Source organism: Morus notabilis, unplaced genomic scaffold (genome assembly GCF_000414095.1).
Source record: "Morus notabilis unplaced genomic scaffold, ASM41409v2 Scaffold710, whole genome shotgun sequence".
NCBI classification, from domain to species: Eukaryota; Viridiplantae; Streptophyta; class Magnoliopsida; order Rosales; family Moraceae; genus Morus; species Morus notabilis.
Window position 1 is genome coordinate 57,219 of NW_010364141.1, and position 17,465 is coordinate 74,683.

A 17,465-nucleotide genomic window follows, 5' to 3' on the forward strand; every position below is an offset into this window, starting at 1 on the left:
TAAGTGGACAATTCAATTTTAGCGATTTGACCTAATAGGCCTTCTCTAACCAATCTAATCATTCTGTCTTGCCCTATATGACCTAGCTTAACATGCCATATCATTATTTGCAGCAGTGATCAAGTAAGAAACGATATTGTTATTATTATTCGAATAATCAATATCCAAAACAATAAGACCATATCCATAGAAAAACCACAACCATAATTAATTGGTCCTAAATAAAACTCACAACCAGTACTACAGAAATTAACATGAAAACCCAACTTAAGCAAAGTAACAACTGATAACAAATGTCGCGGAACTTTTGAAGCATATAGAACATTATGTAGCAATAGAGTGTGCCCACCGCACACTTCTAGCTTGTAGGTGCCAGTGCGCAACACTTGCACGCCAGCTTCATTGCCTATGTAAAGTCCTCGGCTTTGCTTTGAAATCCGACGATACTCAATGAACTCTACTCGGTCTTTCACGACTTGTTCAGTCACTCTCAAATCAACAATCCAATAAGGATCTGAGTGAGCAACCATAACATGAGTATAAACATAAGTTTTGCGAAAAATAAAGGGTGCGTTTGGAACTCGTTCGAAAATGATTTTATTTTTTGTATGAAAATGAAAATGACAACGTTTTTCAATATCAGATAGAAATCATTTTTAAAAATGCGTTTGGTAGTTTTATCAAGAGATTATTTTCAATGTAAAAAACTCATTAATGTCTCTCTTTCTCTCTCTCTGCTCGAGAGAGGAGAAAATGAAAACAAAAAATAAAAAATGACTAAAACTCATTTTTCATTTCTCTCTCATTTTACACTAAACCAAAAAATCGTTTTCATTTCTATTTTTTATCTTTATTGCGCCAAACGCTGTTTTAAAAACGTTTTATTTTTTCTTTCTCAAAAAATGAGATCAATTCTACATACAGTCAAGATCAGGGAGTACCTTTTTCGGCTCAGTGCAGTCACGAGCTAAATGTCCTTCCTTGTCACAGTTGATACATTTTGTTTCTGCCCTTTCCACCTCGCTTGCCTCTTATGCGCTTGGTGGCCTTTGCCTTCTTAGGCGCAGGTCCATTTCCAGAATCATTTCCACGAGCATTGTTCTTGTGCTTGGGCCTGTTTTCCACGGCAGAAGTTGCTGTCATTGTCTAAATTTATTAAAATAACCCTAATAATAAAACTTAATTCTCAACCAACTCATTTACTTCTTTTAAATAAAATTAAAGAATATATTTTGTTTTAAATGTTTATATGAAAATTAAAATTCTTTAATAAATATCTTATGTTAAATTTTAAGAATATATTTTTGTTATAATGTTGCAAGTTTGAAAAATAATTTACCTTAAGTTCTTTACGTTATTTAATTTCTCTATAGTATAATTTATCTCCTTAAATAAAACTAATTTATATTTTAACTAACAAAATGAAAATTATATTCTTTTAGTATTTTGGTGTATAAATATATGAATATTGACTATAAAAATAGAAATAAAACTAATTATAAGTACGTGTTAAAGTATGTCTATTTTAGTTATTATTTATCTTCACAATAATTTTGTACATAGTTTACCGAACAAATAAATTCAAGCTTCTAGTATTTACAGCAACTTTGAAGAGAAAAATTACCAAACACCTACATATTTCTGGTCACAACAACTTCTGAATAACAACACAATAACAACAGAAATTTTTAACAACACTTCAAAGTCAAACTGGTCCTAAAACATTAAGACATTAACTACTTCAAGTTCTTCCAGGAAAAAAAAAATATATATATATATATAATTACAATGATCTATTTCAAGTTCAAGAGTTTTGATGCACAAACATACTTGTGTTTCGTTATCTCGCTTCCTCTTTGTATATGGGTGTGCATGCACGTGTATAAGAGGCAGCATAATCAAGAGAAAAATATTCACGTAGGAGGAGGAGAAAAAATATTAAGTGGTGGCTTAATTCTTAAAAAAGAAAAAGGAAATCAAGTAATGTAAGCATCAAGTGGGGCACAATTAAAATAAATAAATAAATAAGTGAGAGCAAACTAGCAAAATGATAAATATAAAATATAGAGGATAATTGAATTAAAAAAAAAATTGAGTGTCGCCACTCCCCACTACATATATAGGCGCCCCTCCCAATTGCCAACAGAAAACTAAACCATTGACAATGAAAAGCAAAAAAACTACTTAACAAATGGAAGTGAGATTTATTAGGACACGTTTGTTTCATATACTCAAATTTAAATCATTAATTTTGTTATAGTATTTTCTTTTCATAAAAAAATTAAATCTCAAACATAAATATTAAGAATTATGCTTTGAGTATACATTCCAAATAAAACCTAATTTAACTTCTAAAGATGTACGAAAATACAAAGTGAAGTGAAAGGTTATAATTAGGTTCTTTTATAATTAGACAATTTTTAATATAACTTTAACAATTGTAGAAAAATATTGATAGTTTATTTTTTCATCTTATTAGAGAAATTCTCTTTTTTTTTTTTTTTTTAATTTGGATGACTGAATCAAACTCTAAATCTTAATATTAGAGACGCGATTCAGATTTACTGATAGAATATATCAACAACAACCTCTTTTTTTTTTTTCTCTCTCTTAGATGTTAACTTAAGAACATCAAAATTCTAAACAATAACTATTTAAACTCTAAATCTTAATATTAGAGACGTAATGCGGATTTTCCAATAGGCTATATTTACAACAATCTCCTTTTTTTTTTTCCCCCTTTAGATGTTACCTTAAGAGAGTCAAAGTTCTAAAAAATAACATAAAATTAAAGGGTGAATCAAGGGAGGCACATTCCATAATTCTATGGAATGTATCTGATGCCAATATCTCCACGAGCCTCCTAAGAGCTAAGCTTTGGCACTACTGATCGCGAAGTGGAAAACCTTGATCCACGAGATCGCTTTTAAAACTTCTTTAATCTGGGCTTGTAATTTCTTGACTAAAGCCTATCAAGCTTTTATGCTGGGCTATCAAGTTTGGGTTTGCTCATACTACTTTTTTCCAGGCCCGTGATGACCGAACGGGACGCCGATATATATATCCGTTTATTTCACTGATTTGAGTTTAAAATTTAAGTTTTATTATACTAAAAAGGTCTTAAAAATAATCATATTTAATTTTTTTACTACAGTAAAAAGTTCTCACATAAAATCACATCTCAATTTAAATTAAAAATTCAAATCAGCGAACTAAACAGCCTATAAATAATTACCTGAATTTGCACTTTTGGTGCTGTAGGGCTGCAAATCATTGCTGACTTAATATGACATGTATTACCTGAAAATGACTCGAATGTACACTCCATTTCTTTCCTTATCCGACTTAAACTAGCAAATAGGATGAGTGAGTGAAAGTCCCTTGTTTGAAACCGATTGTTTAACACATACATAAAAGTATCAACCACTACCATATCTTGTTTGATTAAGTTACCACACCTATAAAATAGTTTCGATCCCACGGGAAATTGTATATATTTTGTACTTAAGTAATAAATACAAGAACCAAGAGTTGAATGATCAAGTGCCGAAAGAACATATGTACGTGAACAACGAGGCACTTAAAACCAACTTATAACAAATATCGATTCATTTCCCGGGGCCAAATTTCTGTTTTCAGTCCAGAGTTACATGTACTAGCCAGAAATTAATTGAGACTTTTAGCATTAATAAAAAAAAAAAAAATTAATTGAGACTTAGCAATGCAATGATTTGGAAAGCTAGCTAATTAGCTAGAGTCACCTAGATTAATAATTGATTTTGGTGGTCACTGTGCTTTATACTGAATATCAGATAGATTTGGTTTAATAGAATGGTGAGGTTGCCCATATGGTCGTCTCTGCTTAATTTGATCCACTTATAATATTACTTGGATCAGCCCTAATTACCATGATATTCATGAAAGTTGGGAAGTACTCGTCAGGCACAACTTGCAAAATTGTCATCAATCACAATCATATATGCACTGGCAACAAGTGAAACACTACAGTAAAAACAAACTTCTTCCTTAAGGTATGCGTGTTGTGGGCAATGGAAATCAAATTTATTAAATATTTTTATGTTCTCTTTTTACCCAAATAAGTGAAAACAAAGCAATCATCCACACCCTTTTTCAGCCCACACCCACTTGAAATCCCCCTGTTTTTCCTGTTTTTCCAAGCAAACTAGCTATAGCCCATCTAACACTATAATCTGTTGTCATATATTCTCTCTCTCTCTCTCTCTCTCTCTCTCTCTCTCTCTCTCTCTCTCTCTCTCTCTCTCTCCATTCATTAATTCCTTCACCTTCCCAACAAAGTCAGACATGCTAACTACTGAGGTTTCACAAGTCATAACTAAAAATGGAACCCTTTCACCTAATTTTATACCCTCTCACCATCAATAAAAACCCTACTTCCCCCCTAAACCATGCATCAAACACTTTTGTGACGTCCAATACTTCTCTTCTGTTCTCTTTTCTTCTCTACCACCTTTCCACACCACAAAACATGTCCAACAAAATGCATATCTCCTCACTCTCACTCCTCCTCATCCTCATCTCCCACGCCATCACTGCTGCCTTAGCCCAGACCGCGGCCCCCGCGAAGTCGCCGGGCCCCGCCCCCTCCACCGACATCTACAAGATCCTCATCAAAGCCGGGCAATTCACCGTTCTCCTCCGCCTTCTCCGGAGCACCCAAGTGGGCGACCAGATCAACAACCAGCTCAGCAGCACCAACAGCGAGCTGACCCTCTTCGCCCCGCCCGACAACGCCTTTTCGAGCCTCAAGACCGGCACTCTCAACCAGCTCTCCGACCAGCAAAAAGTCCAGCTCGTCCAGTTCCATCTCGTTCCGGCTTTCATATCCATCTCAAACTTCCAAACTCTTAGCAACCCCGTCCAGACTCAAGCCGCCGACACCTACGAGTACCCTCTTAACATCACCACCAACGGCAGCCAAGTGAACATCACCACCGGGGTCGTTAACACCACCATCACCGGAACCGTTTACTCCGACAATCAGCTGGCGGTTTACCAGGTGGACAAAGTGCTTCAGCCTCTGGGGATCTTCGCTCCAAGGCCTCCGCCGCCCGCCCCCGCCCCCGCCCCGCCGAAGTCTAAGAAGAAGGCGGAGACGGACACCGATAGCCCGGCGGCTTCGGTGGATGCTTCCGACGCTATTGGTCGTGGCGGTGTTAGAATTACTATTGGGATGGTCATGTCGTTTGCAGTTTCTCTTCTTGTGGCCGTTTTCTTGTGACGGAAAAATTACTACTGAGTTTTCATGATTTTTTTTGGTTGGGATCATAATTTTTGGTGATGAAGCAAGTTGGATTGAGCGGCGGTCATGGTGGACGTGGTGTGTTGGATTGAAATAATGGTTGTCTCTGTTAGATCCCATTGGTTTCATGCATGCCGGTTTGTGATGATCATCAGAACCAGTTTTTAATTTCATTTGAATTTTATGTTTTCTTTTCTTTTTTCTTTTTTTTTGATCTTGGCAATTCTTCTGTATTTTGTATTCTGTTTTCCGTTTTCTTATTCATATCTTGAGCTTCTTGTATTATGACAAACCTGTATGATTATTCTCCAAGAAAAGTTGCCTCGAGCTTATGATTTGTCAGTTCAATTTTGGCCATTCTATTGATTTCCCAACGAGAATTAACGGTAAGAAATATTAGGAACCATACATTAACTAAAATAAAACTCTCTTATATATATAAATATATACCTTCGATCCAGAAATTTATATATATATATATATATATATATATATATCTTCAATACAAAGCTGAGTTTTCATCTTTAAAGACCGCTAGATAAAAACAACAAGCACACGTGTAATTGGCTAGAAGTTCTAATTAATAATGATTTAGGTTTATCTAGCTAAATAAAGTTTGAAATTAGGGTGAAGGAAGCTAGCCGTACGTATAACTTGTGCATACAACCTTATATATAAATCCTCAACTTGATGGAAGAGGTAAATAGGCCAAGACTTAAGATGAATTAAAATTAATAGGCTAATAGTTTATATAAGTTAATAAATAGGTTAAATTATTATTTTTGTCCATAACTTGTCTGGTTATAAACCGTTATGAACCATAACTTGACAAGTTTGTCCATAACTTATCTGGTTATGAACCATAACTTAACAAATTATGGCCTATTAATTTTTATAACTAAAAATAAGCATATATATTATTTTAAGCTTTTTTTATATTGGCGATATTATCTATGCATCAACCAGTGAAGTGATTGGGCTGAAAACTAATAGTGCGCCGATTGAGCCCAAGTTCTATTTGAGTTTCCACTTGCAATAAACTGGCTAAAACAAAATATTTATGTAACCCAACGGGTTATTTGGGTTACTACCATAATTAGTAGGCCCTACCTGGTGGGAAAGGGTCCACTGATTGTGAACGGTTTGAATAAGTAGACATTTTTTGATTCAAGTGCTCTATTTAAACATTCCTATAAATAACCCTCTCTCTAAATGTAAAAGTCCTCGGATATTAGTGTGATTCGTGAACATGTATTTTCGGAAAACAAAATTAAGAAAGGGAAAATGCACCCTATAGCATATTTTATACCTATATTTAAAGTGAATAGCATATTTTTTCAATGATAATAAATTATAACATATTATTAGTTTTTATTTTAAAATAGATTAATCTCTTCCAACCCAGTCATTTCTCTCTCTATCTCCCTCTGTCCCCACCCACTCTCTCTCTCCTCCGAGCACTCTACCTCTCTCCTCTAGTCACCCAGTCGTTTCTTGTTCTCGTTGCTCTCTCTCTCTCCTCGTGCTGCCGGTGAACGCTGCACAACGCCGCCACCAATCTTCGCCAAGTGTTGTCGTCGTAATGCTCTCTCCACCGCCGTCGTCGTCTGTGCGCCAGCTTCAATGTCACAACGAAGATCCTTCTTTCTGGCGCCGATTCAACTTTTCTTCTCCGTCGTGATTCAACCGTAGAAAGAATATCACACTTTGCTCGTTACTCGTTCCTAGTCCGATGTCGGTGACGTTCCTTATTCGTTGTCCCCAATCAATCGTGGTAGGTGCAGCGGCTGTGGATATTAGATCCGCTGCCTAGGGTTCCAATCGACTTCTTGACAAATCCGTCAGTGTGGATTTCAAATATTGTGGTCAGCGACCATATATGTTGTTTAGTTCTTTTATTTCCTTCTTTTCTTTATATGTATCAATTTGGAAAAGAATATGTGTGTGTTGTTTTATGGATATTTCTTTGGTTTTTGAGTTAGGAAAACTGAGCATATATTCGTGGAAGAGCTGTTTCTGGTCTTTTAGAAACAAAATGATGAAATATTTAAATTTGTTTGTTTGATGTATTTTATATGATTTCGATCAACGTAGATTTTCCTTTGCAGTATTTACCGGTAAATATATTATCAAACGGTTACCGGAGTCGGTATCTTAATTTTCAGATAAATATGCTATTTACTCATAAATATGGTATTTATTGATAAATACGATATTTACCTGTAAATACAATGTTAAACGGTCGCCGGAGTTGTTGGCCGGATTTTTAGATAAATATAATATTTACTCGTAAATACAATACATTGTAAAACTGTAATGATTCCTCACGGACCGTCGCAGTAACTTAACTTTCAAACATTTACCTCTTAAAGAATGCGAACAATAGATAAGCTTGAAATAATTTACTTTGCATAACAAAATGAATGACTTAGAGAATTCCTATAATATTTTTTTAACTAATAAAAACTTTAAACTTCCTTAAAGAAAAATAACCTTTAGGTTCAACATACTTATTAAAATCTATACCTTGAAATAAACTTAAAAAGTCTAAAGTATTATTCAAATAAAAAACCATCATAAACCATAGTACGAAAGCAATAAAAATTAAAATTAAAACTTAATTAAATTAAACAATTTCATTCCATGATCGTTTCTCTCATTTTTCCATCACGCATAGCTCGCATCCGCTCCAAGATTCTCTATGGCTACATGAATTAACTAATATAAGCAAAAGCTGAGTAAGTCACTTAAATCTCACAAATGTAAATGAACATTTTTATTCATCAAACAATAAACGTTATCATGAGAACATATATTTTTGAACATATTTTAACTTTAAAATCCATCATATATTGCGCCCTGCGTTGTACCGTCATAGCGCGCTAGTCATAGAAAGCATAGGTTATAGCAAATCTCATATTAATCGTGACAATAAATTCACTCACTGGTCACCATCAAGGGTGTACAATGCCATTTAAAAACACAAAAATACATATATGCATTTTTCTTCAAAACGTCATCATAAGAGAAATATTAAAAGTGTCATAACATCATCATAAACGTTGAAATCATATACTTTTCAATTAGTCAATTCATGTTGCAGGTGAGAGTATACTTACATGAATGCTTTACTTAACGTTTTTAAATATCTCAATGGTGACATGACGAATAAGGTTCTCGGGAGATCGCCTCTAAAACCGTTCATGCCATAAATCATAAAAAAATTAGTAAAAAAAACTCAACAACTCATCAAACACATCAATCACGTTAAACAACGTCTAATAGACCATTCCCAACATTCATTAACATTAAGACATAAAAAAACCCATCAATTATACAAAATTACAAAACTTAACAAAAACTGGCAGCATGACCTTTACCCCTTTAAAAATTCATAACAAATCACACATAACTCAAAATAACCTGAGACTAGTGCCAATTGAAAATAAACATCCAGATTTTTCCAACAGTATCTAATTTGCTAAAAATGGAATTCATTTGTTCCCTCAAACATTATTTTAAAGTCAGATCACATAAGTTGGAAAATTCCAGCACTTGTAAATTCCGAAAATACCAAAATAAATTCATTAAAGATGAAATCAACTCCAACCACATGCGTTTAACCAGCCCTAAGATATGTTCCTAAAACATTCAAATCACACATTCTATAAAAATCCTTGTGGCAAAGCAAGTTAGAAACATCAAGATGACCACCAAAATTCACCTATCTTGCAACTCGAATCCAAAAACAACATCCTAACTCATGTTTCTATGAAATCACAATTTATAACATAGAAGAAATAAAAATATAAGAAAATAACATAATTCTTAGCACGATTCTCTAGAATTTATCAAATTATAAAGACACCAAAACACCCAAAGTAATAACCTGGTCATGCATTCCAATCCAAAATAAAAACCTGTAGCTATGGACATTAAACATCACCTAAATCACATATATCCTCCCTCAATCATCAACCAATAAATATCCTCCATCATCATTTCAAGCTATTATAATCAAACTCAAAGTAAATTTATCTAAACTCTCATGGAATTTAAAACCAAACAACAAGAAAGAACTATACCTTAAGAATCCTCTTGATTTTGGGTTGGAAGAATCGAAAGTTAACAAAATGGATAAAAGAATGGAGGTTTGATGGCTGGTCTTGGAGGCTCTTTGTGACTTTTTTTTTCCGAACGTGTGGAAGGTGGAAGAGAGAAAGAGAATTTCATTAGAGAGAGGCAAAGAGCAAGAGTTAAAAATACTTATTGCCTCATAAATCATATAAAATTTAAAGGGATTAATTTGGCATTAATTGAGGATTAATTCTATGATTAAATAACCCCTTAACAGCTGGGGGAATGGTTACCATTAGGGTGTAAAATCGTGTGGAAGACAAATAAAAGAGCGAAAATAGTAGAAAATATGCCAATATGAAAAGCTTAAGAAAGTATATAGGCCAACTTTTAGTTATAGAAATTAATGGGCCATAACTTGTCAAGTTATGGTCCTTAACTAGATAAGTTATGGACAAACTTGTCAAGTTATGGTTCATAGTCAGACAAGTTATGGACAAAAACTGTGAATTATGGACAATAACTTGTCAAGTTATGGTTCATAACTAGACAAGTTATGGACGAAAACAGTAATTTGGCCTATTTATTAACTTATGTAAACTATTGACATATTAATTATAATTCATCTCAAGTCTTGGCATATTTCTCTCTTTCTCCCATAAAAGAGTTAGGTCAACTTCTAGAATTTCTGTTCTTGTTCGCGTGCAGTAACCTGGTCGAGGACTGCTGGGTATCCGGATGGTATACTGGCCACATCTTCTTACTCTGGTGTTCGATTTGTGCAAATAAAAAGGCGTTGGAAAGCTTATAAAAGGCTCTACAGCTTTGTATAAACTAGAGGAATGATTTTAGAATTTTAGAGGTTTAAATAGAGCTAAAAATTAACGTCATGGAAATGTTTATTTTATCCAAAAAGAAAAAATCAAGAAAAACTTATAATTTTCCTAAGACACTTAATTTCATGCATTATAACATGAAGTACATCATGAATATATATTCATTTATCAAATCATCAAAACAAAATATATAAATATATAAAGTTATATATAATTTTTATAAAATGGCATGAACTTCTTCTCGGCACCTCAAGTCCTTGTCGCGTTTACCTGTAGAAAATAACTCAACCTAATGTTAGAATTAACTAAATATAACACCATAACATTATTCAAGTTAGTTCTTAACATCTAATTCTAAGAATTTTGTTAGTTTAGAAAAATAGGTGTTACAAAACGGTCACAGAGTTAGTAGCCGGATTTTTCGATTAAATATGATATTTACTAGTAAATACGGTATTTACCTGTAAATACAGTGTTAAACAGTCGCTGGAGTCGACAGCCGGATTTTCAGGTAAACATGATATTTACTAGTAAATACAATATTACTTGTAAATACAATATTACTTGTAAATACAATATTACTTGTAAATACAGTGTTAAACGGTCGCCGGAAAAATAGACTCTGAATTTTTTGGTAAATATAATTGTGACGACCCTAACTTTTGATCATCATCCTAAGTTCATACTTAACCTCTACTACTTACTAGTTATAACCTCTTAAAAATTCAAGCCAATTTTTTTCATTCTTACCATGTACGTCTAAATGCTATAGCATTTAGCTAGCCTTCTGTTTTCAACTATTAGTAAAATGCTGTAGCATTCTAACAACATTTTGTACATTAGTCATTCTCAAAATACTGTAGTATTCTAATAGCATTTTGTTATATTAGTCATACCTAAAATGCTGTAGCATTCTGTTACATTAGTCATACCTTGTGACTGGAGGTTGCTATGCATAGCCTCACCGTCTCGTAAGCTTAACTTTCATTACATAACTCATTTATTTTCATAAAACACTATTTACTTTTTACACATAAAGTTCAACAGCGTTTCTAAAACACGTGATGCATCCATAACCCACTTGCCCACACTCCACTACTACATCCTCTATGCATGCCCAGCAACAAGTTTTAGGGAGCTGGTGCCTTACCCGAGCTTCCTACAACACGAACAAACTTAATGAGCTTTCGCTCAGCAAGTATCAATAGGTCATAACAGATGCAATAATTATGCATACCCATATATGCATTCATGTCATATCATAATACATTTTGTGCTACTAAAACATGTATGGCTTATGTTCTTCTTTCATTACATTCTTTGTTCTGCTTTCGTCTCATTTTAGTTGTTCACATCGAATTTTCACGTTCTGAACGACTTTCATTTTCCGTTTCTCATTCTTTTCATTCTTCTTTACAGATATTGTACCTTTATATGGAATGGTTTCTGTTTTTCATTTTCTTGTCTTTTACTTCTTATAAGCCCTGTCCTGTTGTACCATAGCGCACATAACCAGTGAGGAGTGGGGTAGCTAACCAATCCAGCTCAGTCACGGTTTCATTTCTTTCATAGTCTCATAATAACCTTTCCTTCGAAAGCTGGTACAACAGGATGTTTGGTCTCTTACATTTATCAATTTTCTCATTGAAACGGTAACTTTGGTTAAATCTTATGAATTTGTTCATTTTGAGCAATTTATCATGAGATTAATTTTTTGTTAAAGTTTAACTATTTCTCGTAACTTGACCTTGACTTAACATCGTTACATACTTTTTGCAAAATAAAGTTCTACGACTACTCAAGTCTTGTAGATACATGCTTAACATTGTATCTATCATTCACATTGTATCTAACATTCAAAATTCTACCATCTGCACAATTTTGTGCAACATAGAAAAGTAAGCTTGTTCGTGAAATAGCCATAGAAAAACTATTGTACTTACAAAGGTTTCGCTAACAATGCGTCATTCGTCTCACTTGGCGCTTTCCGACTTCAGTCGTTAATCGATCCTATTGCATAAATTTTAGATCATTAGATTCAAAATCTACGATCAATAATACATTTAAAATTCAATTCGGGAAGGTCTACAATCCTTAAGTTTGGTATTCAATCCCAAAATATTTCATATCTCAATATTTTGCACTAAAACCGTGCACGTTCCTTAGTTATGGCCAAATTTTCAGTTTCGGTCCAAAACTGTGAATTCTTATTGTGTTCGGTTTCTATACATCACCGATTATCGAATCACCTTACTTTTCACACTTAAATCCCTTATTCCTCTTGAAATCCGGTTTTAGTAAAAAACTCAAACTAAATTTCAGCAGAGTTTTGCCTATTTCTGCATGTTTCCCGAGCTAACCTTAGCTCGTTTTATTCATTGTTTACACTACCAAACATAAATCACATACTTTCTCTTTCCATTTTATCATCAATAATATCACAATTCCTAGGGTTTCACCCAAGTTCTCACAAAATTTTCCATGGCCAAATAGGCTAGAACAAAGTCAAATAATCAAGAATCTCATCCTTAATTCACTAGATTTTCGAGTCCTTAATCATCACAAGCTAATCATCATCTTAAGTAAAAAATTTTCATGCTTTTCACCATTCTTCCACGTGCATCCATGGTAGGGAAATAACAAGAAAAATTCGAATTCTCACCTTAGAAATGAAGAACGAACTTCGCGAACTAGCGGTGTCGTTCCGTCAATTTCGATCGAAACACTCTTTTCTCACTTTGGATGAATTTTTTTCTCTTCCTTTCTCTTTGGCTGAGTTCCCTCTGCTCTTAACATGAAAATGAGCATTTCTCACGTTTTACCTCTTAAGTGAGCCGACCATTACATGAGCAAAAGTCCAAAAGTGAAATTTTGACTTTTCCATGAGCTTTTTACTAAATTCCCAACATATCCCACAAATATCTCTCATTTTCCTTCTCCATTAACTCTTGGCCGGCCACCACTAATGCCACTTGGCATAATCTCAGCCTTTCCTCCCATTTTCACTTTTAATCTCAACCATTGATAATTTTATAATTATCCTATTTTAGTTCAGTTTAATTCTTATCCGGTACGCATTTTATACGCGTTTTTCAGACAGATGGTCAACTTAGTCAACCTTGACCATTCTTGACTAACCTTTTGAGGGCGACGTTTTGATCGACTCTAGTCAACAAACTTTGACTCGGTCAACTCAAATCAGTCGAAACTCTAATTTTTTTTTCGGTTTGGCCTTCTGAACCCCTTTTTTGTCCGTTTTTCGTTCCGATTGTTTCTAAAACCCTAGAATTGATGTCTTTCAATTCTTTTTCATTTCTTAAACTTATCATTCATGTGTTTACCCACTTGTGGGCTTGACACAACATTCCATACTTCTTTCTTAAATATAGTCTGAAAATCAATAATTGCATCGTAGTTCATAAATTTCTAAACTTTAGCTTATAACTTGCTATTCCATACTTATACCAGCAAATACTTATAATAAAAGTATTTATATTAATAATAAAAAGGATTCTAAAGAATATCATCCTATACAATTATTCTGATAAATTTCTCGGTCATGACAATAATTTATTGGTAACTACGGTATTTACATGTAAATACAATGTTAAACAGTCACCGAAAAAAGATCGCTGGAAAATGGTCGCCGGTCGCCGGATTCTCCCACCGTCAGTTGTCAGTCCCGGCCATGGTGGACTTAACTATAATCTACATATTTAAAAAATATGCTATAGTTTATTTTTTAAAGAAAAATATATATGTTTAGGGAGAAGAAATGAGGTGAAAATGGAGGTTTAGGGGTATTTTTAAGTGTTTAATAATATTTAAAACTTAAAATTTTAAATTATTCTATAATCTACTAATTTTTAAAAATATATTATATCTTATTAATCACTCTACCTATATCACTCTTTATCCCATTAAGAAAATAAAAAGATTTGAGGCCGACAGTCCTTGAAACCTTCTTGAACTATGTACATGGTACTGGCCGAGCTCAGAATAAGGTGGAGTAAACGTACAGTAAGCCCAAACTTGATTGAACGCATTCTTTTCACGTATAGAGTTCAAGACCTTTTTTTTCTGTTCTTTTTTCTTTTTGCTGAATAAAAAAGAGTACATAGACCTTATAGCTACAGAGAGCAAAATACTCACCCCCTCATTTATTTCATCTCCTTTCCCCTCCCCTTTTGGTTCAGATATATCAACGTGTAATTGTCACTGAAATGTCTAAATTATGGAACAAATATTGGTCGTTAGATGAAAAATTAATGGGACGGAATAATTTTTTTTTTATCATATTTAGAAGCCTTATTATATATATGTATATATATAAAAGGTCTCCTGCTTCATTCTTTTCTTTTCTTTTCTTTTTTAAACGCAACTAGATAACTCTTTTCAAGAGTCTAAATATTGAAAGCAACAATTAAGTAGGGCTCATTATTGATGAGAGAAGTTCAACTGCAGATTGTAAAAGGAGAAACTTTTGGAAGGAATAGATGGAGAATAAGATTTTTTTTTTTTTTTTAATTCTGTATAGTGCAGTTTTATTATTGTAGGATAGTAGTATCAAGCCACTAAATATATATTATATTCAATAGCTAAATTTTCTATCGTAAAAGGCATTTTATAGAATTCATAGATTTTTTTTTGGTAATCAAGCTAATTATCAGTCCGAAAATTTAAGTCTCTCTTTCTTTGAAGAATTATTTTGCATTAACCTTTTATTTCTTTTTTTGTCAAAATCTATATTTTAATGGAGTCAAGCATAGAATTACCACTATTAAACTGGTGTGGGGTTAGTAGCACTGAAATAAGAAGAATTTTGGGGTAGGGTATTATAAAACAGCAACCAATTATATGAGCTAACCATAGATCAAATTTATATATTGTTTTAACATAATTTAATAAAATCTAATGGTTAAAAACTCGTGTATACTATCAGTAAATACTTTTTTCCTACCCCATTGATGAATTCTCCTTGGAAATAATTATCAGTCATATGATTTTCACTACGACGAGGCTCAACAAAAGTAAACGATCACTTTCTCCAAATGAAAATAGAAATAATTACCCCTTAATTTACCATTAAAAAAATTACCTCGTAATTGCTCTTACCTTACCTCTACTGATTATTACCCTCTTTCTACTCATCCCTTGTTTTCTTTTTCTAAATTTTATGTATAGAATTCGCCCCCTTAAGAAGAAAATTACTAATTATTTTTTAAATAATATAATTTTTATATTATATATTTTAAAAGAGAGGAATATTGCCCTGTTCATTTCATTTATTCGAGTTTTGTTACAGTAAAAAATTCTCAGAAACAGTCACATCTAACTTTTTTACTACAGTAAAAAACTATCGCATAAAGTCACATCTCAACTCGAATTAAAAACTCGAATCAGCGAACTAAACAGTAAGTCTTGCTATGAAGGAATCGTATAGTATTGTGCCTATCCCATCGTTTGGTGTGTTTAGGAAATTAATACAACTGATTATAACCCAATAGTGGTCCACGTATATACTACTCACTTTTACATAAAAATTAGAGAAAATTATTGAGCTAGACTGTATAGATTCGGATTTTTACTTTTTATTTTTAATTAATACTCTTTGACTAATAAATTCTTGAGTAAAATATATATTAATAAAAAATAAAAGATAAAAATCTAAACTCGTACTCTAAAAGGTATTTATATTCTTCTCTCTTACAGTAATCATGGCTTATACAGTTGAAAGGAGAATCCAAATTCACGTGGCAAGTATTATTCGGTCTAACACGCAAATATAATGGAAGAAACGAGAATTATATAATCACAACATCGGATAATCGTTTGAAAGCTCGCTCTAAGTATCTAATTTCGAAGACTTTTCTTTTCTTAACTTTTTTTGGTTTCTTGTTTTCTTGTATAATTTTGGGAGTCTCTCCGATAGATGACATGCATCACTGACTTAGAGAAACCGCAAGCCATCAAGGTTGACGTGAAAACCATACAATCATGATTTGACTCCGATCATTCCGCAATTTTCCATTTTTCACACCCTATATATAGGCCGGCAATAAAAATCACGATAATACGACTCGAAAATAATATAAAAATTATGAGTTAGGATTGAAAAAAAAAAAAATCAGGTTAGATTTTGATTGACTTGAAATTGATATGAAAAATATAATTTAATATTAAGTTGGACCCACTTAACTCAAACACGACACAAAACACGTAAAATTATTATTTTTTAAATATATTTCACATCATATATTTTAGATTTTGTTATGAACTATTTATCTTATAATAGTTGTTCTCAAAATCTTGTATTTTTATTCACTTAATTCTGTGGATGTTATCATATTTTGGCGTGTTATGAACTTTAAGTTCTTTATAATGTGTAAAAAATGCAAGTATATAACATTTTTCGTGTCAATCTCGGATTTATGATTCAATTTCGTGTCCCGAGTCATTTTCTTGTTGTTTCATATCAACCCATAAAATGATCGTGTCATGTTCATGTTGTAATTTTTTTTTTTAAATTTATGTGTCTTAAACTGAAACGATTAAAACACCAAAAGAATACGACGTGACGAATTACCACCCTTACCAATATATTATATGTAATTGATAGCGTTAACTTGTATACGTTTGAATTATATCAATACGATATATTCAAACAAAAAATGGAGAATTTTTTTATATGATATGAAAAAAAAAATTTATATGTCAAAATTTTATTAGTTTTTGTTAGATTATCATATTTTATCTAATTTGATATAAACTTTATTTTCTTGACCGAAAAAGTCATACTTAATTTTATTTTACAGTTAAAGGCTGTGTCTTACCAATTGAAATTTTCTTCAATGAATTCTTTTAAAATATATATACAATTAACCAAACTTGATAAAAATCTAGCATAATACCAATAGAGAACTTTCTTTTGTAAGGTATAAAAAACAGACACTCGTAACAGTTTTTAATCGTTAACTCAGAATCATATTAAATTGAATAAAATATGACAATTTTGATAGAACTTGATAGAAGTATGACAGTTCAATTCAGTTTTTAATCGCCAAATAATTAATCATATCAAAATGAATGAAATATGACACTTTAATACAACTTAATAAAAGTTTGATAGTAAAAACTTATGTCATACTAGTAAGGTATTTTTTTCATACCCTACCAGAATTTTCTCTCTTGAATTCTAGAGATCTTTTCCTTTATTTAATAGTAGTTATTGGTGCCTTAAATTTCAAAGCTATTTTTCTTTGATGAAAAGT

The 17,465-nt window shown here is 32.5% G+C and overlaps 1 protein-coding gene and 1 long non-coding RNA gene across 2 annotated transcripts; one reads left to right on the forward strand and one right to left on the reverse strand.

Annotated features, from left to right (window-relative positions):
* The first annotated feature begins 4,452 nt into the window (after positions 1-4,452).
* LOC21397534 (fasciclin-like arabinogalactan protein 12) lies at positions 4,453-5,571 on the forward strand. The gene has a single exon (XM_010105806.2). The coding sequence runs from the start codon at positions 4,508-4,510 to the stop codon at positions 5,258-5,260; it is 753 nt and encodes a 250-aa protein (XP_010104108.1). The 5' UTR covers positions 4,453-4,507; the 3' UTR covers positions 5,261-5,571.
* Positions 5,572-10,421: 4,850 nt separating this feature from the next.
* On the reverse strand, positions 10,422-12,970 carry LOC112093028. The gene is made up of 4 exons (XR_002902881.1): positions 12,857-12,970; positions 12,138-12,204; positions 11,127-11,353; positions 10,422-10,464 (listed from the first exon to the last, which is right to left on the reverse strand). It is a non-coding gene; the product is annotated as an uncharacterized LOC112093028 (long non-coding RNA).
* Between the last annotated feature and the right edge of the window lie 4,495 nt (positions 12,971-17,465).

Bases quoted from the DNA above. Each gene is read 5' to 3' on its own strand.
- LOC21397534 (XM_010105806.2), top strand. From the start codon at position 4,508: ATGTCCAACAAAATGCATATCTCCTCACTCTCACTCCTCCTCATCCTC.